The 24,326-nt window shown below is 36.3% G+C and overlaps 1 protein-coding gene across 3 annotated transcripts in view; it reads left to right on the top strand.

The window, feature by feature from the left end:
* LOC145989818 (uncharacterized) overlaps positions 1-24,326 on the top strand; it is a 180,003-nt gene that overhangs the window by 9,286 nt on the left and 146,391 nt on the right. For 2 of the 3 annotated variants that reach the window (XM_083125182.1, XM_083125184.1), the window contains exons 2-5: positions 7,108-7,330; positions 7,833-8,027; positions 13,523-13,707; positions 18,146-18,503. In XM_083125182.1, the coding sequence (XP_082981308.1) occupies positions 7,236-7,330; positions 7,833-8,027; positions 13,523-13,707; positions 18,146-18,503 (833 nt within the window). In that variant the 5' untranslated portion in view covers positions 7,108-7,235. Of the gene's footprint in view, positions 1-6,625; positions 6,645-7,107; positions 7,331-7,832; positions 8,028-13,522; positions 13,708-18,145; positions 18,504-24,326 lie in introns of those variants that run through there. The other variant, XM_083125185.1, reaches the window with a different exon arrangement.

Here is a 24,326-nt window from a genome sequence, read left to right as displayed (position 1 = left end):
CATGTAATACCATTGCAGGCTGTCAAGTTTTCTAGCTGCAGAAACACATTATCATGGTCACTAAATAGATGACTTGTCTTTCTTTGTCCATCCACCCCACCCATGCTTCTCCTATATCGTGCATTATGTTTTGATAATTTTATTGTCAATTTGCAGTGCAAGTAATGTCACAATGCTCCTGAAAGTTTTATGCACAAAGCTTGAAATTGTGGTGTATAAAAAGATTTAAAAATGTCAAAATATGAAAGTATACGTATTCATTATATTTACTTGAGTACCCCACACTGCCTATTTTTAAGAAAAAAATGAAATTGGGGTAGATTGTGAGAGTGCTCAACTTCTTGGGTATAACATTTATCCTACATAGGCAATCAACCCATTACGTTCAATCAATGCACTGAACTGGAGGGAGGGGGCACTGTCTCAGCGCAAGACATAGGAAAGAAAACAGAACACTTGCACACACACAAAATTTTGAGAAATGAAATTAATCATTTGAAAAGTGTTAGATATCATTATACCACAAATAACTTTATTCTACTTTCACGACATTTCAATAAGATGTACTCAATTCTCCTTTGTAATGTTTTATACATGGAAAAATTTATTGTAAAAGTTGATCGTCACAGGTGAAACTATGTGGATTTCCCACATACGGAAGTGACTGATATCTAAAGTGCTACCACATTTCAAAATTATAAGCTTTGTTTGTTCAATGTTTTATCTAAATATTTCAGACCCTTTTGATTTCTTGTTTCTTGGATATATGTTTGTATCATTTCTGTTAAAAGTCCATTTCTAGCATGATTTGAGAAAAATATCCTGAAAAAACCCACTGTGACTTGTACCACATTAATTATTTTGAGTATTATAAGCTTGGCTAAGCCTTTATTTTACAAATTTTCTCAAACTGTTGACAATTCTAGAACCTTACAATTATTTAAAGCACTAACACAGTGCAACAAATTTGAACTTTGTGTCTTACCGCGAGATGAAAGAAGGTGTTCTTTACTAAATCAAATACCCTGATTACGAAAATGAAATCAGAAATGTTCCATCACATACCAATTTTTCTGGAAAAAATATGCTACATGTACCACTTAGCCTATATTTCATATAGTAATATATATATATATATATATAAAATATATTGTAATTCACGAAAAACAAAGTAGCAAATTTCGCGATACTTGGAAACGACTCCATTACAGTACAGGAGGAACCTGTAGCTGGATAAAATACAGATCATGGAACAAAATTAATTGTTTGTATTACAAAACATAGAAAAGGTACGAGAAATCTGCAAAAAGCTTGAAATGTATTTATAAGTTAGAAACATGTCCTGGAAACTTTCCGTTTATGGGTGGATGGTGAAACTTCTTGTAGGAGTGTCCAGCAATAATCTGCCAAAAGGTTTGGTGACCATCTTCCCTTATATCGTATTTCCATGGCAGCGATATCTTGGTGAAATCGCTCACCATGTTCGTCACTCACATCTCCAAGATTAGGTGGGAAAAAATCCAAATGAGAATGCAGGAAATGTATTTTGAAAGAAATGTTGCACCCCATAGCCTTGTAACAGCCCAGCATGTATTCCGTCAGTTCTCTGTAATTGTCAGACCTGACATTACCCAAGAAATTGTTGCATACATCTTTAAAGACAAGACAAGCTGCCTTCTCAGTATCTGTCAGCAACTCTTCAAAGGTTGTCATTCATCAAGTCATGAATCTGATTACCAATGAAAATACCTTCTTTAATTTTTGCAGTACTAATCGCAGGAAATTTGGACAGTAAAAATTTAATACCCTGCCATCTTTGTCCATTGCTTTCACAAAATTCTTCATGAAGCCCAATTTCAGATGGAGCGGTGGTAACAGCACACTGTGTTTGTCAACAATGGGTTCATGCCAATTCTGCCTGTGACAATGGCTGTGGTTGGGGCTGTGATGTAGATGGCGTATAATCAAGATCTTCATTATCTATTGGTTGGTCACTACCATCGTCTGTTTCATCTTCTTGTGTCCATTCTGTTGGTGGTTTTGGAACTGGCAGAGAATCGAAATGCAGAACTGGGTGCACTGCAGATTCCAAATTTGGATATGAAACTGTGTGTTTTGATTTATTTCATATTCCAGTTAGTTTCATTAAACAAAAGTAATCTGTTATGTGGTCTCGAGGTTCCCTCCACAACTGTGGTATGGCAAATGGCATAGATGGGTGGGTTCCATGCAACCAGCCTCTTAAATAGCAAGAGTAACGTAAGCAACAGTTCTGTGGTGCCCAACACTTACCCTCATCTACCTTTGATTCAAAATACAACTCGTACGCATTTTTGACAAGCGGGGAAATGGGATGTCTTTGGGACTTTGTCGTAAACTCACCACACACATAACAGAAAAGGTCTGGTGAATTAACACACATCCTAGACATCGCTGAACACAAGAAACACGCGAACACACGCAAGCAGTATTCTTCACGTTAGGAGTTTTGCATGACACACACTGCAGGAACAGACACTGAGTGATCCCACTAGCAACTGACTGATGCAAATAACTGCATCTCCATTATACCTTACTATACCTCAACCAAGTGGCTATCTATCCCTTCTCTCTCCACCCCCTCCCCTATGCACTGTCGAGCCCTAGTAACAGGCTGTGCTGATAAGTGCCGCGACAACAATAACATGCAGTGGTGCGCTGATAAAATTGAGTTTTCAGAGAAAAGTTTAGCTAATAGCGAAAAACTGTTTTCACTTTCGTCATCAGGGCACTGAACTCCATAGGAATAACATGTTTTTGTTCTGCGGCAATTTTAATTGTCGCACAGTGTAATTTACAACATTTTCTGAAAAAAAAAACACATTTTGAGTGGGTTTTTTGGGGAAAACTGGGCTGGGCCAACCCTGATATAGACTCTTGTTTTCAGGTTCCACCCACTTCGAGTCATGAGCATTGAAAATGAACAGGGTTGCAAGGTGACGAAAAAAGGTTCGGTTCCATTGGTCAAGGTATGACCGACTGGAACTGTGGCCAAAAATGCCATCGGTCAGCACATGACCACCATTAGCAACTAATTGTACAATGTCACTGGCATGAGTGTCTCAAATGAGATGCATTCAAAGATGGCACCTGATATGCCCACCAAGTGCATTTTGCCTCCTATTTGCATTACATTTATGTTTTAATGAACATGGAGAAATATTGGGAACACCCTAGGGAAGAATATAATTTATTTTCAAACAGTTGAAAAATCTATAAAATAGAGGTTGTAAGCTAGGGTTAAAATTGTATCTGAACCACTATGCAATATGTGTCAACTGGGATAGGACAATATCTGTCTCTTGACTGCTACATCATGTAAAATTATTTAGCTAGTTGTAAAATATGTCACTACAAATCTGTAAACTCATAACAGTAACTTCAAGTGAAATAGGTTAGCTATAATTGGTAAAAAGCCAAAATTTCAATTTCGCCCCCCCCCAAAAAAGCGGACTTTTTTGCAACTCTAGGACATAAACAAAGAACACCCATGCCCAGGCCTGGGTTCGAATCCGGAACTCGTGGTGTAGTAGCCACTGTGATAACCCCATGGTTGGTTGATGTGGCATTTTTCAGCCAGTTTTAAGACTATTTTATTATTATTATAAATTATTATGCACAGAAAGGCTAATCGGGACTGGTCCTACATTTTAAAGTGGGATCGAACCACTATGCGCCTCCACTGGGTACCGATCAGGGATCACTTGCACTCCCCCATGGAGGTCGGCCAACAACAAATGAGAGGGAAGTGATAACCATTTAGACACGTGGGTATCTGTTAAGCAAACTTCAGTTTTCCTCAGTGGTAATTTTCAATTTGATTTTTGAAACACCATCTTTGTGTATGATTAACGTTTTTTCAAAAATTTTGCATTGCTTCGTTTCCCTAATTTCTCCATCTCATGATCTTGTTACTGAAGGATTCAGGCTCGAGCCCTGGCCTGTATATAAGTGTTTCTCTGTATTCACCCTTCAACTGTTTTAATTTAATCAACATTCATCGTCATGGCAGAAGTTAGGTAAAGCGATTGAAGAGCAACGCTAAAATAATAATAATACAAGGGGCCTCCCCGATGGCGCAGTGGTAGAGATGTCGCCTTGTAATCTAGTGGTTCGGATTCCACTTTAAACTGTAGGTCCAGTCCCAATTAGCCTTACTGTGCATAAAGTGGACTTAAAACACCCAATCAATCAATCAATAATAATACAAATAATTTTCTCCCAGTGCATCTGCAGGGCACAGTGAAATCAGGAGTAAAGAGTTCTCTGTTTATGATTGTCCTCATGACTTCCATAAGTTCATGAGCTGCTTATAGCAATTCCATTTATACAGCTAGAAAAAGTAATGGGAGGTGGCATAATAAATACAATATATTAAAGGGGATAAACATGTTACAAAACACACTTTTTTGTAGTTTCTTCAATAATATTCATTTGGCTTTTTGAGTTCTGGGATAAATTTTTCATTTCAAATTATTTCATTATTCACTGTAGAGTACAACACAGAATGCACACTTGTAATGGGTTCGAATTCTGGCCTGGATTGTTCTTTGTGAGATGCCTTCATCAATTTCATCATATCGTCATTCATCCTTATTTTCGCGATAACCAAATGTGGGAGAAAAGCGAATTAAAATAAACCAAACCAACAACAATAAGAACCCTTGTTCTCTTGCCCAAATAAATACATCCGTATGTATGACTTACCCATTTATTTTATTGGAGGCCAAGCGATTAGTATATTTAAATAAAACTAGAGTAAGGGAGAGCATGAGCAAGTATTTATTTAATCATTATAAATTCCATATTTGTAAAAAAGAAAGCGCAACATTTTTGTCTGCACATAATACGTTCCCATTTCATAAATAATAAAAGTACATCCCATATTATGCATACACATTGTACAATGTGTAAAAAGTTGTGCTGTAAATACAGAGAAATACTGCATAAATTTGCCTCCCCCTCCCTTCTTTAGAGGATTTACAATGGAATCAAGGGGAAACCAATCCCTTATCTGTTCCTATAGGAGATAGACTGGGTTACTTGAAACCACGACCTTTCAACCATTGCAGCAGAGGGCAAGGGGGCAAACGACATAAGAGGCAGAAATCTTCCCTTTCCCTTCCTTCGGCTGTTTCTACCTGGAACTGGTAAGGCGGAGGAAAAGGCAGCTAGAGTAGCTCCTTCCAGCCTTGCCCGCAGATCGCGAGACGCGTGAAAAACAGTGTTGCATATGGACTGTGGCTTCAACAAGACAATACATATTGTGATTTGAAAATAATTAGTTATGTGAGATTGATTGATCTATCTCTGCTAGACTAGCTACTCCTCAGTGCACGTCACTGAGATTATTCTCCTTTATTCTATCATGTCAAGAGTTTCACACACAGGTTGGTCGTCAACCACCAGTTCAGCAGAAATGCATCATCACTGACACGGGTATTATGTATTTGATCCCAAAGTATGCCCCGTGCTAGTAAAAATATATTATTTTGGAGTACTTTCACCATTTTTTATTAATAAAAACTGGTTTATGCACACTATGAAAAAAAAAATTATAGTTGATAACACCACCAAACATAATACTACTAACCTAACAAAACAATGTGAGAGTCAGTAGGCAATGTCCTGTATCTTGGTGTTTTGGCTTGGCATTTCAGGTACTATATTCACTTGCTTGAAACCTTGAGGTGGCTAAGGTACATTACTTCCCCATAACATATCTCCACAATTTAAAATCAACAGAAAATGTTAATAAACAACTTTATCTTCATAGAGCAGTGGTCTTCAACCTGCAGGCTTTATTTTAGCAGCCCGCTAAAGCCTTTAAAAAGAAATGAAAACAATGCGTAAAATAATGTAACTAAATCAATCCAACAGTATTCCGGATCTTCCCTATGTTCCACATTTTCGGATTGGCTCCCCTGCCCCCTTATAAAGAAATCCTTGGTACGGGTACTGTATTAAGGAAACAAACAATGCAAGCTTTTAAATTACCCACACTTGCTTCGCTGTTCGTTTATAGGTTCCTCTTCAACTTGCACCTTGTGGGTTCCAATCTAACATCTTTTTTGCTGTTTTCATTGTCTTGTTTCAAGGTGTGTCCTATTTCCTCTACCTGATAGCAAAGCCCATTGATGATCTTTTGTGATTCAACCAGGAACGAAGACCTGAGGCACAAGATATGAAACATATACTAGGTGCCCAGAGCTTGTCCTGTTCTCAGATTTCGCAACAAAAGTACAGACTGTAGGCTTTCTTAATCATTGACATTATTGGTCGCTTTTCTGATTTCAAAGTTACCTGTCCACAAATGTAGCAAAAAATATCAGCAGAGTTTACGCATTTGCGAGGCATTTTGAATCACATGAATTAAATTGGACTGAAGCACACGCAGAGAACACAGCTGATACAGACAAAAACTGCGTCTCAATGTGTCAACCAACACAGCCACCACATGCCGCCCCTCCCTTCCCCTTCACTGTTGCTACCTACCCAGGCTAAAAATAGACTACAATGAACAACAATACACCCAGCATGATTTCTGAAGGGGACAGTATCACTCTGTTTACCATCCGCAGGATTTTGAAGGCAATATTGGGAAGGTAAAAAAGGAATGTTTATCATTAACTGATACACCCCACCCCCCTCATATCTTGGAAACTAGAGCTGATCTGAGATTTTCATGGCCGTTTTCGTGATCAGCGTGGTTGATATAGTAAAGAACATCTGGTTTTTTTCACTGTTGACTAGTGTTATAATAATATAATATGTGGAAAAGTCAGAGTATTGTTTTGCCAAAATAAGCAAGAAAACTATCAAGTTGTCTAGTTAACATATCTACATCTCATTAATGGTAGCATTGAAATGTAAGTTCAATTTGCAGTTTGAACGCCAGCATGTATTTTTGCTAATTCGTCATTGTTATTATTCAGGTGAGTACAGTATGTAAGTATGAGAAATTGCTGACCACCTTGTTAGTTTTCTTTTTTCTTGACCAAATTGATATCTTTATAAACTCTTGCTCTTCTTGAATTTCATGATAAGGAACAACTGATTCAATTTCAGAAGCTGCATCAGTTGACTCTGAAATACATGGGAACTCCAACCAGGATCAAAATAGTCTCCAACAGGAAGAAACTGGATTTCATGTCCCAGATTCAGATAACATTCATGATAAATCTTGTGATGAAGGAATGGAAATAAATTCAAGTGGAAATAATATGCATTCCAATGAACCTACACAGAGCCTTGAAGAAAAATTTGGGGAAAAAATGCACATTATACATGAGTAAATATGCTATTTTATTGTTTTAACCTTTTACGGACAGTTGGTTCCAAACTGGTTTAGAACATAACCAGCACTGCATAACAACAATTAGCATGTCATTTCTCAAAAACTATAAATGGTATTTGACTTCTGTCATTTTGTTGATTTATGTACATATGAAGGACAAGACAACATATTTACTGTTATTTTATGAATAACAAACTCATTTTGAAAATATCAGTTTTTTTTTAAAGAAAAATTATACAATGTTATGTAATATATTACAAGCTTTTTCAAGTCTATACTTATTATTATTGCTTGTCTACTTTAGTAGGTTACTCATAATGATGAGGATGAATGATGAATTGATGAGGAATATGAAACACATTAAAGCTGCACTTATACCGAAGCCGATGTATCGGCACATAATAGATATTTTAATATTCTGATGTGGCTCTTGAATAGTATAAATATGCATTAAATTTATTGCTTGTGTTCCTTATTCTTGTATTGTTCTTTCTAGTGTTCAGCAGAATTTAAATAAATCTGAATACAATGCTAGAGATTTAGGAATAGATGTAGATGATTTCCCAGATGGATATAGAGATTTTATAGTGGAAGTAGGAACTATTATGAAGAACTATGGAAATAGTAATCCTAATTATGCTCTTGTGTTTCCATCTCATTGTAATCGCACCGAAAAGGAAATTATAACCAAGTAAGTATTTTTGTATTTTTTGTGTAAATGTTGGTGTTAATTACTACCTTAACTTAACCTTCGAGCGGGCACATGATGCACTTTTCACCAGTGGTCGCGTGATGCACTTTTTACGTCATTTAGTATCATTGAAAATGAGCAAGGAAATTATAATGTAAATGTAAAATTTTTTGGGTCTACATTTATTTATATAATTTCTGAGGTTAATATAAATGAAACATATTGAAATACAAGTTAGAATGGTGAAAAAAAGACAGTATGTAACTTAATACATTTTTATAGCACACCACGCTTTTCATCAGCAGGCGCGTGTCCTACTTTTTACTTTTTCCTGCTGAAAATCTAAATGTTACAAGTATATATGTACCAACACTTTACATTCAAAGTTCAAGAAACCTCACTTGTTGTTAAAAATTTCATTCACGTCTACATTCTGTCGACTCATTTTCAGCAGTGACCTAACGAAAAAATTGCAGATCAGGAGGAGGCGCGCAGCGCAAACTTTACGACACGGTGTTCTGATCTCAAATAAACAACAATTGCAAGAGTATAACATATGGATTAGTAACAATGACTGCTAATATGCAACACAAAAGATCTCCTTGAGGAATACATAAAAATCATAGATTGCCGAATTCAAAGGAAACACAAGAAAATTAAAGAACATTACTTTTGTTGTAAATTTTGCGCAGGCGTGCCTGCTCGAAGGTTAAGAGTAAAATTTATTCATCTAATAAGAGGGCAAATCGAAAAGTCTTTGGCCCTATTTTTTTTTTCAGCCAATATATTAGTATGATTGAAAAACCGAAATATACATTCAATGCAATAGGTTTTTCTTGGAACGGCCAGCATTGACTCTCGGCTGCTCCACGGCACAGCGCTGTTGTCAGTTTGCAAAGATGGCTGTAGTGCTCAACACGTCCACGTCATATAAATTATTCATTTTCTAAGGGTCAATGGATGACCACCCATCGAGATCCATAGGGAAATGCAGCCGATGTATGGGGACAAGTGTCTCACTTTGAGAAGTGTGCGGTGGTGATGTAAGTTTATAAATGGCCAAGAAGACCTTCATGAAAATGAACAGTCGGCGCATCCTCATCCGCCTGGGAAAATTTCCTTTAGATGAACACTCTGATCTGCTTTCACCATTGCATCCATGTTTCCTTTGTGTTTACGATGTCGTTCACAAATCCTTGGGGTATCCTGACAGGACAGAGGTTCATTTATGACAACGAAGTGAAGACCGCTGTCTGATGGTGGTTCCACGATTTACCGGCCAAATTCTACAACAGCGACATCTCCAAACTAGTCGGGCGATGACACAAATGTCTGAACCACTGTGGTGACTGTGGAAAAATAGTGCAAGGTACATAGAACAATTCCTATATTCCTGCGTGTTTATTATTTTGGTTGAAAAAAATTGGAACAAGGACTTTTCGATTTGCTCCCGTATTTATTATATGCTGAAGGAAGCTTTTGAGCAGTTCGAATGTAAATCTCAATCCCAGTTTCACAAGTTTGGTTGTTGCCAGTGAAATTTACTTGATACATAAGTTAAACAATTACACATAATTGACCTGTACATTATTTGCTGCGGGAAACAGTTATTTACATCTGTGTAAAAGAATTATTTTTCCCCATTACTTTATTAAAATATATTTTTATGTTAAAATACAGTCGGTTGCATTAAGTAGCTTGCAGGGCAAACACACATGCACACACGGTGTACCATACGCTACAAGGGAAAGGTGTTTTTTCATGTGCCATCTTGAAATGTTATAACTGGTTTCACTCAAATACTTACCAGATTAGCCTTCCTGATATATAACTGAAAGAACTTCAGCTCAAAAGCACTGAATTTCAGAAGCACTTCCCTCTCCTTTTCAGTAGCTTCATATTTTGGAATATCACGTAACCTCTCGACGCTCACTGTGTTTCAGTTTCAGAGCAATAGATACTTGTTGGTCCCACGGCCCACGTGATGCCCTTTGCATAAGTCTTTTGGTATGGTACCTGGTGCGGGAATCCAAGTTGACGATCAGTCTTTTAGTGGAAATATCCTTGTCACAATTGAAGTTGGAAGTGAATTATCAGATCTGGATTCAGATAAAAGTGACAATGAAACACTTATTATCACTGACTATCACTCTGATCATTGAGCTTTTCCCCTAATTTTGATATTGTGCACAAATTTTTTGCACTGATTTTGTTCTCTTTGGTTAAATGCATGTATGTTCTATGATAATTGACCAACTAAAGATTTTTTGTTTCTTACATTCATTTGATAATGTATTTATAGAGCCTTCTACCAATATATGGTAGATTTTTGCTGCGTTTGATAAATTAAGTACTAAAAATGGCAATAATGGAATTAGTGGATACAATTTTATCATAATTCTATAAAGAATGTGAATGATAATTTGTGAAAATGTTTGCTAATGTTACAATAACTCTTGGAAACAGTAAGTTCAATTTGGTGGGACCACAGGATGCCCTGTGTGTTACAATCTGGCACCATGCCTTTGACGGGTTAAGACAGATTTTTTTTTTTTTGTATGTACGCATTGCTTGCATGATAGAATTATTTTCCTGTAGTTTACGGTTATTACAAGCATAAGAAAACAGTTTTTTTCTTTGTGACGTTTCAGGAGAACACACGCTCCTTTCATCAGACATTTATTTTCATTTTGACTAAAGATACAGTTATAACAATGGTTAGTAATTTTTAAACAAAAAGAATCTGTTATATAATGGATGTTGTCAATGTTACATTGTTGTAATATAGCAACTTGACTGTGAAAAAAGCAGTTATTTTATTTTTATTTTAGATTTTTTTTTTTAATTATGAATCCCAAATATCATCAGGTAATTCAAATTCATCATTGTTTTCACAAAGTCTCTTGATGTTTTCTGTTACATTAAATTTTAAAGATGGTGGCTTACTCCATTTGTGAAAAAGAAAACTCCACACTGGATCTATGTTACCATTTTCATTATTTAATTTATTCCAGTGTTCTTCTGCAATGAACGAGGCTTCCCAGACATTCAACTCTGTGTTTCCCGTTAATCTTTTTAAAACCCTTCTCTTTTTAATCAAATGCTTCTCTTCGATGATATGAGTTGACAAACCTGTTCTTGGGTTTAGATTTATAATGTCCAAATCATGTTCATGCCATTTTATTGACATTTTCCTTGCTGTTTGTCCCACATAATCTTTTGAACATGAACAACTTATATTATATATTCCTGTGGTTTCCACATCTGGTAGCGAGTTTCTCATTTTGAATTCATTAAATGTACATTCCAAACTTCTTGGTGATTTAAAAACAATTTTGAAATTAAAACTTTTAAAAATTTTTGCAATTTTATGTGAGAATCCCTTGTGGAATGGAATGCACACAAATTTCTTTTCAACAGATTTTTCATCTTTGTCTGTATTTCTCTTTTCCTTTAGTTTTCTTGCAACTTGTTTTTTGATTTGGTTTATTCTGTTAGTGTGAAAGCCATTTTCTTTTGCTATATTAAAGAGCCTTTCTTCTTCATTTTTGATATCCTCATTATTAGAACATAGTCTTTGTGCTCTCAGGAAAAAATTTAAAAATATGTTATCCATTGTTATACGCGAATGTTCTGATTTGGCATGGATATATTTTTCCCCTGCTAATTTTTTTCTATGGACTGATGTTTGAATTGTTGAGTCAGTTGTCTTAATTTGCAGATCAAGGAAAGAAATTACATTGTTATTCATGGGTTCGCAAGTGAATTTTATGCGCCGATGTGATTCATTTAACGATTTAAATACGTCCATGATGGTGTTCTCATTTTTAGCAATAATTAGCACATCATCTACATATCTGATGTAGAGTTTGATATCCGCACCTATCGCATTAACAATTGGAGATTCTATGTAATGAAGGAAAATGCTGGAGATGATTCCGGATACTGGGTTTCCCATTGATAGACCATTATTTTGCTGATAGATTTTGCCATCAAATATAAAGTAATTGTAATTTGCACATACAGTAAACCATCGAACCATTTCCCATGATTCTACTGGGTTAACCTTCATCTCAATAAGCCATCTGTGTAATGCATCTGTGGCACCTTCTATTGGGACACTAGGATATAAATTTTCAACATCAAAACTTGCAATACGATACTCACTATTCCAAACAATATTTTTTAGTTTCTGTTTCACTTCATATGCATTTTTAACACTGAATGGTGTTTGTTGTTTAATTATAGCAAGTCTTTCAACTAAATATTTGGATAGTTTGTATGCAGGATGTGTGAAAGTTGCAATGATGGGTCGTATTGGAGTTCCCGGTTTGTGAGTTTTTGGTAGTCCAAAGGCAATCGGCAGGGTTGAATTTTTGACAATGAGTTTTTTCTTCATTTCTCTTGGTATCGTGATACTGCTTTCAATTACTTTCTTTACCTCATTTATTATTTTATCAACAGCAAGGAAAATGGCAATAAGATGGCATGAACATGATTTGGAGAATATTTGGATAGTTTGTATGCAGGATGTGTGAAAGTTGCAATGATGGGTCGTATTGGAGTTCCCGGTTTGTGAGTTTTTGGTAGTCCAAAGGCAATCGGCAGGGTTGAATTTTTGACAATGAGTTTTTTCTTCATTTCTCTTGGTATCGTGATACTGCTTTCAATTACTTTCTTTACCTCATTTATTATTTTATCAACAGCAAGGAAAATGGCAATAAGATGGCATGAACATGATTTGGACATTATAAATCTAAACCCAAGAACAGGTTTGTCAACTCATATCATCGAAGAGAAGCATTTGATTAAAAAGAGAAGGGTTTTAAAAAGATTAACGGGAAACACAGAGTTGAATGTCTGGGAAGCCTCGTTCATTGCAGAAGAACACTGGAATAAATTAAATAATGAAAATGGTAACATAGATCCAGTGTGGAGTTTTCTTTTTCACAAATGGAGTAAGCCACCATCTTTAAAATTTAATGTAACAGAAAACATCAAGAGACTTTGTGAAAACAATGATGAATTTGAATTACCTGATGATATTTGGGATTCATAATTAAAAAAAAAAAAATCTAAAATAAAAATAAAATAACTGCTTTTTTCACAGTCAAGTTGCTATATTACAACAATGTAACATTGACAACATCCATTATATAACAGATTCTTTTTGTTTAAAAATTACTAACCATTGTTATAACTGTATCTTTAGTCAAAATGAAAATAAATGTCTGATGAAAGGAGCGTGTGTTCTCCTGAAACGTCACAAAGAAAAAAACTGTTTTCTTATGCTTGTAATAACCGTAAACTACAGGAAAATAAGACAGATTTGTTCCAAAGAACATTTCAGATGGTTTATGTTTGTATTCTATTCTGCACTTCAAGACTGATGTATATCTCATGGTAAGGTTGTCATTTTGAAGAAGGAATGTGCTTTTCAGTGGATAAAATGTAACATGTTGTTTAAAAGTTCTTTACTATTCTCTTCCATTTAGAATTGCCCCACAGCTGAATTTGAAAATTGGTAGTGTTGGAGGAGGTGGAAAGGGGAAAGTTATTATATCAAAAGTCCCTGATAAAGAAGTAAAGATGCTTCTTAGAAGTAATATCCTTAGTAGCAAATACAAGCTCATAGAACCAATACATTGCTCCCGCAATAAATTATTGTGCAAAATAAAAGGTAAGTGGCCTCAAATGAGACAAGTCTGCTTATAATCATAACTTACTTACAGGGTTACCGTGCAGCTCAAAACAAACTTAGATATCATGTAGAGGATTTACAGACAAGTGTCATTCCATACAAAATCAACACAGCCCATAGTCTGACCATCTCAGATTTTCATGACATTTTGGGAGTTGAAACTATGCATGGAACGTATTTGCCGTGACAATTATGAGTCCCATATGTCTTGTAATTGTAAAATTATTGAAAGTCAAAATTGACAGAAATTACCATTTCTGAGCACCTTTAGCTATTCTAAAAGTGCTGTAACTCTGCTCCTGTTTGGCGTAGGAAGCTGAAATAAAGTTTATTGCACAGAGATTTGAACAAGCTTTCCAATAATATGTAAGAAACCTATCTTTTCGTGAAGAAAAAAATATTGTCATTTGACCTTGACCTTCAAAATCTCACAACATGTCATCACCAAAATATACTGGATATTTAAGAAATAATTAAGGGGTTACAAAAATGTATTACATGTAAAGTATTGAACTTACATTAATGAAACCAGTCCAGAATGAGTGAGGAACACAAACATTGCACAAACCCCTCAATTATTTCTGAAACACCTGAAAGAATCATTCTAGGACTGTAATGAGATCAGAAGATACAAAATAATATGTTACTGATGAAAGCCATATTTTGTTTTGTTGATTAACCTTATCCATGAATTGGTGCAATTTTGTTGCTTATTATCTCGCAGGAGGTGAGAATTGTATTATTCTAATGCTAAGGAAAGCACTTGTCTTGTCATGGACTAAGCTGTCCTCCATGGCGAAGTGGTTATTGCAACATGCTATGATGCTAGGTGTTCTGAGTTCAAATCCCAGCCTGGGCATGGATGTTCTTTGAGAGTGTCCCTTCATCATCGTATCATAGCGGTTAGCCATTTCTTTTGCCACAGCACATGACAAAGGACCTTGTAATGCTCTCACTGGTACTGTCAAGAGGTCAAGAGACTTGCTACCCATTCCAGTGTGCAGTCTTCATACAACTTTGAGATCATGACACAAAGACATTTATTTGGATGCTGTTCACAAAATATTACATTGTGATACTTTTATTATACCACTAATAGGGAATATGATGAAGAGACTTCCTTCAACAATGGTTTAAAAAAGATTTGTCCAATTGCAGGTACACAGGCCCTCCCTCTCCTTCATTTAAATATTCTGAGAAAACTAGTTTTATTTTTTCTGTAGACAAGATACATCCTTGAAAAGGATTATGTCAGAGCACAAACAGGAACAACTTATGTCACCACATGAAACACAAAGGGTCATATATCTTCCATTCCAGTAGTGTGGTAAGAGCTATGGTTATTTGTAATATTTTTCTGTTTGTTGGAACTTAAAGGTGTTTGTTATGCTTCCTGCAGTTTGAAGTTGTTTTTTTTTTTACCTGATACATTTTAACTTGTTGCCATTTGATATTCTGGCGATTTGTACTATTTTTTTTTTTGCGTTCAATTTTTTTATTATTTTAATTTATTATTTACTACCAAACGTCCAGTTATGTTACTGCAATAGTTACAGACACTGGTGTCTTGTGTAATTTACTTTGTATTCTTGTTGGCTATCAGTTTCAATGACATTCAACTTTCTCTGTTCATTTATTGCCTGAATTACATTAATTAATATGCTGCCTTATGCACCCAACATCTTAATTTTTCAATGTATTACCTTGGAATCTTTCATGATATTGTGACGTGGCAACAATTTTCCCTGAATATTACAATGCCTTGACCCAACAGTACTTTACTTCCTTCCTTGGTTTTCAGGTTATTTGGGTGTTTACATACAGGGTGACAATTAATGAAGTATATGAAATAAAACTGAAATTAGTGACAAACCTCGTAGTACACAAACTGTATTGCACATGTAAACGGCACTACAGACATTCGGATTTAGGTTATGACATGTTCGATATATCTGCCATCTCTGGCGATGATGTGGGGCAGATGAACAGCAAACTTCTGCATGACCCGCTGAAGTGTCGAAACATCGATGACCTCCTGAATGGCAGTTTTCAGCTTGGCAATGGTTTTGGGGTTATTTCTGTACACCTTGTCCTTAACATAGCCCCCTTCCAGTGGCCTCGGGGTACCCCAGAGCCAGAATGCGGTCCCCAAAATACTCCTCCAGGACATTTTCACTTGCAAATGGCCGACATCAACATGTTGCGTGCGCATACGAATTCCCATCATGCCCTGTGGCCAGCCATGCAGTTTGGACGTCATCACGCGAACCGTTCAGAAATTATGACTGTTTTGTTTTATTTCATATAGTTCATTAATTGTCACCCTGTACATAGGGACCACATTGTACAGTCACGGACTCTTCTAGGTTGTAACAACTCCATTGACTTTCAATTAAGTCATTACAACTCAGAAGTGTCCGTGACTGTACATTGTATTGACGCTTTAATCAGTAACATAGCTGTACATATTATTTTGTATCTTCTGATCCTATTACAGTCCCAGTTTGATTTTTCATATGTTTTACAGTGTACAAAAATGTCAAGAAATCAACAGGTAGGTCAAGAAATTATGCTTGCGGTGAAGAATTTTTGTTATTTTTTACAGATTGCTGTATACCTGTACTGGGAGTCGATAAAATTGAATATTTGGAAATCTAAAATTTTATTGAGTTGTGATTAGGATTTGTTCACTTCTTTTCTTAAGAATAACATTGTTGTTTGCTTGAAGTTTTGTAAAAATATTAAATAAAGTAATGTGGCCATTTCTCATCCAGGATGAAGTCGGAAGCGTTTATTTTTACATGCATTAATAATTAAAGCAAGTCTAAATGCCTTGTTAAAGTACACCTTCAGTTTTCATCTTAACTTTCCTCGTGGTAGGGATTTTTCATTGAATAAAAATATCTATTATTTTAATTTCCAACAATACCTAAGTATGGGGCGATTAAATAAATGTTAAGAAAAAGGTAAAAAGGTCAAGAAAAAGTCAATACTTTTGGATTTGTTGTTTTGGTAGATACCCTGGTATAGCATGGTATATCAAATATATTTTTTTCATAAATTTTGATGATGACATGTTTTGAGATTTTGAAAGTCAAAGCTGAAAGTCTCATGACAATATTTCCGTTTTATCCAAAGATAGGCTTGTTACATATTATTGGAAAGCTCGTTCAGTTCTCTGTGCAATAAACTTTATTTCAGCTTCCTATGCCAAATAGGAGCAGAGTTACAGCTGGGATAGCTAAATGTTCTCAGGAATGGCAATTTCTGTCAACTTCGACATTTAATAAGTTTACAATTACAAGACATGTGGGACTCATAATTAACACAGTAGTTATGTCCATTATTAGTTCAACTCCTCAAATTTGATAAAAATCTGAATTGGTGTGGTTGAAAAATGCACCTAACTGTGTTCATTTGATGTCGTCCTCCATGGCTGTGCAGTGTAAGGTGCTGTGCTTTGGACTCCGACTGCGGGATGGCATGGGTTTGAGTCCGCCAGGGTTCAGTCTCTGGTTTTCGGCCTGTGTATAGGACCAATGGCAACCCACCATTGTGAGAAAATTGGGGAGCTATGAGTGAGTAGCGTAACCCAGTCTCGGAACTATCCTATAATGGCTGAGGGTTCGACGTGCTCATCCCATGTCATCCCATTACCCGTTGAAGATCTCCACACCTCTAGGTAGAATTGTGGGAGGGAGACTGCCAGTCGGGAGATAGGCCAAGGCTCTTCAAGGACTGTCGAGTCACAGGTTATGTGTTGATGGAATGACTTAACAAATTCTTATCTTAACATTTTGCTTATTCAAGTATTTTCTGGACAAGGCGATTAATTTTAAAACCTTTTGGGTACACACAGTCAAGACAGTATATTGTTAAAAAAAGAAAAATCATTCAAACTGTCAGCCGTTAGATTGAGGTGTCAACAACAAATAAGTGACCATCTTGAATCTGATTCTGTAAACTTCCTCCAACCTCATTGGGTGTGATGAAGTAAACGAGAAGTTTGTGATATGTTACCTGTTAGAAAATAATCAATGTGCTGTTTATAATAAATAGTGAATTTCAAATCCATAGAATAGTCCACAAATTTTTAAAAAATAATCTTTAACACATAAAAAACTGAGAGTATTATTTTGCCAAAATAAGCAGGAACACTGTCAAGCTGTCCGGTGAAAATATCTACATCTGATTAAGGGTAATATTGAAAAGTAAGCTCAATTTGCAGTTTGAATGCCAGCTTGTATTTCTACTAAGTCATCATTGTTATTACTCAGATGAGTACAATATACGAGAAATCACTGACCACCTCATTGTTAATTTTCTATGCTGTATTTTCTTCTTGACAGAATTGATATCTGTGTAAATCCTGTTCTTCTTGAATTGCATGATAAGGAACAAACTGATTCAATTTCAGAAGTAGCAGCATTTGACCCTGAAGTACCTGGGAGCTCCATCCAGGATCAAAATAACCTCCAACAGGAAGAAGCTGGATGTCATCCTCAAGATTCAAATAACATTCATGATGAATCTTGTGCTGAAGAAATGGAAATAGAAATAGATTCAAGTGGAAATAATATGCATTCCAGTGAACCTATACAGAACCGCCTTGAAAAAGTCCGGGCATTGATTTCATCATGCAGTGAATTGAGAAAATTTGTTATTATAGAACAAGCAAGAAGAAAGTTTGGTGCGAGGAAAACTTTGATTCGCTCAGGAGAGGCAAATAATATGAAAGTAGATTTCAGACTTCAAAGGAGTGCATCAATTATAAGGTGAGGAGGAAAATAAATGTTATTTATTTTGTTTTAACCTTTCACAGACAATTGGTTTAAAAGGAAAGTACCCAAATTTGCCCCTACAGACGACTAGTTTCAAACAAAAACTAGCACCGCATAACAACAATTAACATGTCATTCCTCAAAGAATACAGATGATATTGCAGTTCTGTCCTTTTTTTTTTTGTTCGGTTATGTACATATGAAGGTATGTCATACTGGAATGACAAAATTAATTTACTGTTACTACTTTTAACAAATTCATTTTGAAAATGTCAGTTTTTTTTCCGTAAGAAGAATTATGCAATGTTATGTAATACAGTGTGTTTTAAAGTTCCTGCAGGATGCTAAGAACCTATACATTTTAAAGTAATAGGTTTATTACAACAAAAGCCCGACCCTGTGGCCGAGTGGTTAGCACATCGCGCTGCGACGCCAAGGGTCCAGGGTTCGAATCCCGGTCGGGCTTGGTTGTTTGTGAATGTCCATTCATCAATTTCATCATTTCATCACTCATCCCCATCTTCGCAAATTAGCCAAGAGGCACAAAACACGAAGTAAAATAAACTAAATCAATCAATTATTACAACAAAATATTGTTTGGTACACAGAGGAAACTTTAAAATTTATGTTTTTTGTGGTTTGGTTCATCGCCAGATCTCCAGCTGAGCACCATTTACGTCCACACACACTTACAATCCAAGAGTTGTGTTCTGACGGTGCTCGTCTGGAATGTTGTGAATCACATCACGTGTCTTGAACTTCAGGTAGTCAAGATCTGTCAGTTTCTGTGCATACACCTGGGTCTTGACATGTCACCACAGCCAGTTATCGCACGACGTAAGGTCTGGTGACATTGCACCCCAAGGTATGGGTTCTCTGCGGCTTTTCTGCATCAATGCAATTTTGAAATCACGTGAATCGTGTGATCACCTGCACATCCATGATTCAGCAGTGTGGGCAGAAGAAAATTTAAAGTTTCCTCTATGTAACAAACAATATTTCGTTGTAATAAACTTATTAGTTAATAAGTTATAGGTTTTTAGAATCCTGCAGGACTTTTAAAATTCACTGTTTATTACAAGCTTTTTCAGATCCATGCTCATTATTAATGCTTTTATACTTTACTTCATAATGAGGAAAAGGAAACAAATTAGTGCTGAGCCGATACCTAAACAGGTATTTCAATATTCTGATGTAGTTCTTGAATATTTTGAAACAAATCTCTAGTAAAGTGATGCTTATAATTGCAGTGGAAGACTCGCCCACTAATATTTTGAACAAATTTCAATCGTTAAAATTTTCAAGCATCAGCATATCGGTAGGACTCAGTAAGAGTATCACCAGTGGTGTGGTATCAGTTAAACAAATACAGTGAAACATCCATGTCTTGCCCAAAATTAATTCAAATTAGAACCCTGGCATTGTAGATTGATACGCAAACCACTTCACCACAGAGGCTAACTCATAGCAAATGCTTGTGTATTCAATTCCAAACACACACAGAATGTGGTAAGATAACATTTTGAAAATACAGCGTGTCTGAACATAGCCTGTAGAATTTCTTTTGCATATGTACACCAGTGATTTAATGTATTGTTTGAAGTTCATAAAATGCAACTTTATTCCAAGTGACACCACACTGTAAACAGGAACTCTATCATTGTGCAAGAGACCATTCTTCATGCACATCTATTAGAAATTGTATTCTGGTTCTTAATGCATATGCAGTTGTCCTTTTGTTCTTTTATGGTGATTTTAAGCAGAGTCTTTAATCTTTTATGTGTTTGTTATAGTGATCCCGGTTCTTGATTCTTACGGACTTCCTTCATGAAGCGAGGTAAAGTAAACTTGACAGAGAAGACGTGGTAGTTTTTCTTCATCTCATCAAATCTCATCTCATCTCGCTAACATAAGAGAACCATGACAAAAACCACCACAAAACTAGAATAACAATACAAGACTGGGCAGCTGAGCGGGATGCTATTTGCCACAAGGAAAATACAACATATCTCATTCCTGTTGCAATAGCACTGTAGTGCAAACCTGAAGATGAACGCGCACATTGTTATGTGTGGGGTCATAGGAACATTTTTTCTATGTGCATTGTGTGACTGACCATTGTATTGTTGGTAGGCCGAGGAGCGATAGGCACTAAAAACAGTCAAAATTGGCAGGGAAAAATACACTGCTTAATTGGAAAAAAGGAATTTAAAATAGACACTTAAAAATCAGTTATGTTCAAAGTAAGCACTTACGAGTGAAATAGGCAAAACTCACTTATTCCCTTCAGAAATTTGCACACAACCTCTATAATGAATGAGGGCTTAGAGGTTTGCTGTTTCCTTCAGTGGATATGTAGACCAATGTAATGTAGTCTAATTAGTTTTTGCAGGTGCATTTTGCATCAACTACAATGTCCTCTGATTTGCCATTACCAACAGGTGCACAATTTATGCACCATGCACAAAGTTATAAAATAGATGGACATGGTGAAGTGAAAGAATGAAACTCGAAATCCTACCAGAATAGATTAATATTCGACTGATATTTCATCATTTTCTCATTTTATGCACTCAAAGAAGCAGTTATCTTTAAAACAGGCACTATGAAACCTGTGTATTCCTCACAGAAATGTGTTTTGAACTTAAAAGCCTGCATTTTCTGCCCAAACAACCATTATGCAATTTAGGGCACACCCTCTGCCTAATTATTAGTAAGGAGTATCTAGTCTTTCAACTGTGACTCCCTTACTCATTTGTGCCCATGGTCAGTTTGAGATGACTTTGGCCTTTCAGTTGACCAACTAACATCCAAAAATATTAGGCTCAGTCAATAAATAACGAGGCAGAGGATATTACACCAAAACTATGGTAGTTAGAGATGGGTCCGAAATGGAGGTGCAGGTGTGACGAAACTGATTCGCGTGCGTTTTCCCACTAGATGGCTTTATGTGTCTGGCAAGGTATGTGCAAAGGCTGCTAACCGAGCAGTGGCAGTGTCCAGTTATTCCGTGGTTGGAAGCACGCAAATTCACCTCCACCAAAAAAGTTCAAGACCCTCCACACTAGTGCCGGCAATGTCATGCTCGACTTCCTGGAGCATGTAGCTACGGGCAATGCCCAGCGGTATTGTGAAACGTTAATGAAGCTCAGGAAAGCAATCAATCGAAATGTCCCAGTCTCCTTTCTCGTGGTGTCGTCCTATTGCACGACAACACTAAACCACACACAGCCTACACAACAAAGGTAAAAAGGTAAAGGTAAAGTGCTCCCCTGTGCTTAGCACCATGCCATGAAGGCGTATAGGGGGTGTGGGGGTAACGCCCCACACTTTCTTGATCCGGTCGTGAGTGGGGGTGATGTGATCAGCATCACGCCCCTGACCGCCTTTACCCCCCAGGGTTTCCCCCAGGTACCCATGTTATTCGACGCTGGGTGGGCGCCGGGCCGCTTCCATCGTTAGAAAAGTTCCCGGATTTGAACCGGCTGGGGATCGAACCCGGGACCTTTAGCATGGTAGTCAGACGCGTTACCGACTGAGCCACCGCGGCCAACACAACAAAGGAATGTCTGAAAACATTCAAGTGGAAGTCCTGACCCCCCCCCCCCCCATAGTCCAGATATGTCCCCATGTGACTTCCACATCTTCGGTGAGCTCAAAAAAAGCACTGCAGGGACAACGGTTTCAATCTGACGATGACGTCATGGAGTACGTGCGCAATTGGTTCCAACAGCAGCCAAAGGAGTTTTACGAGCATGCCATTTTGCGATTAGTATCACAATGGGATAAATGCCTAAACAGTGGCGGACAATACTTCTGAGGTTTGTTACGTAAGTACTGTGAAATATCTTCTGCCTCGTTATTTATTGACTGAGCCTCATATAATACACAGTGTTTCAAAATGATGTGAACAATTGCAACATGTTATATTTTATTCATAAATTGTCAAAATAAGATACAATTTCACACATATGTAATACAACTGTCCAAGTTCAAGTGTCAATGGTTATCGTGAAGTTATCTCACAAATGCTCAATGTAATGTAATGGCTGACACACTTGTACTCTGCACATGTTAATATGGTAATCTAGCTTCATCCAGACACGTTTCAGAATGTTCTCACCAATAATTTGCCCCATGGTGCTAATGTGGTGGATCTTATAGAGTTCTTTGCTGGTGGATCTTTATGAAATTATGTACGAAACTGATGTTGCAGTTTCATTTTATATGACATTTGATCGGTGATTATGTTGTATTGCTCATGGAACGTGTTTTTATCGTTCAGATCAATTTGAAACGCCCTGTATAACATGAGATTTTGTTGCATATACACAATCCTGCCAGAATTTGCAATGTATCCACTCCAGTTCTTGTGTTCCCATAAAGTTTCTTTTCTGTATTTGATGAGATGCATGAATATCACGTGGGTGTTCATACTGAATAATGAAAATTGCACCACAAATTGATATGAGACACAAGATTTTTTTTCTTAGGGCCCGGTTACCTATGCAGAGACCTATCCTCATTTTTACTGAGGAACCATTTAAGGCTAGCAAAGCCGAGGTTTCATTGTATGTGATTGTACATGTCATTTCAGGGTGGCTACTCACTGGGAATTCCTTGAATTCTGGGAATTATGCATGAATTATTGGTGCTGGGAATTCCGCTTGAATTTTTCTCCGTAGACATGAAAAATTGCAATTTTTATTAGTCCAAATTCCATTGAATTAATTAATGCTGTGAGGCAAGTTTTTTCACAGTTTAGCTTTTATTTTTATCAAGGAAACAAAAGAAGGCTGAGTGGAAAATAAAAATAATTCTCTCAGTCTGTTTGGTTTGTTAGTGTCCTTTGCAGAACAATCTATCTGACATACGGAAGATTATTGCAAGATAAGTAGAGGCATGCATATTTCGTTTTTGACGAAAACACGAAATATGAAATAACATGTTGTAATGTTCAATTTTCATGTTTCTGAAAGGTGAGGTGCATTTTGCTACCCTGTTTTGTCACGAAATAATGCAAAATGAACTGCAAAATGCGAAATATACTCTTAAACACGAAATTTACCGTTTATATACAGACGCGACACTTTCTGAAGTCTGAAGTATCCTGAGAGTTATGCAATTCATGGAAAATTGATTAATTCTGCTGCAAATATTTGAGAAGCAAAAATGGACCCCTTTATACAGGAATACACTTAATACTCTGGTAACTACATAAATGTGCTATTAGAAGGGAAAATTTTATTTTATGTAATAAGTGCAGTTTAAAATCAAATTTAGGATTATTTTCACAATTTTGAAACCAAAATGTCATTTTATGTAGCACTTTTGATGTGATTATTCACCACTATAACAACGAAATTTTATTTTATTTACCGCTTTTGAACCCGAAATAGACTCTGTTTTTGTACCGAAATTTTGCTTTTTTATTTACCAAAAATATGTGCCTCTAAAGATAATATATCTTGAAGTTGATTAGGTAAATTTGAAATTGTTATACAATTTACTGTATCCTGTTAAATTTGTGACTCGTGTTTATCAATGTATTTCTAGTTTGAGTATGCGAAATGGCAAATGCAAACTCCACACCTTAAATTAAATATACAGGGTGTCATTTTAAAGGTGCCCACGGAAACGTATAGAGGACATCAAAACTGTTAAAATGTTTTGATTCAAAAGATTCTCATACCCAAATATGTTCATGTAAATTTTTCATAATGTGATATATTCTGTGAAGCAATTTTTTTTTTACGTTTAGATTGTCCTGTGGCCTAGAAGAGGAGAGAAATAAAACTTCTTATTTCCAGTTTAGTT

Source organism: Lepisma saccharinum, chromosome 7 (genome assembly GCF_977018435.1).
Source record: "Lepisma saccharinum chromosome 7, izLepSacc3.1, whole genome shotgun sequence".
Lineage (NCBI taxonomy): Eukaryota > Metazoa > Arthropoda > Insecta > Zygentoma > Lepismatidae > Lepisma > Lepisma saccharinum.
This window is presented reverse-complemented; position numbering and strand designations above follow the sequence as displayed.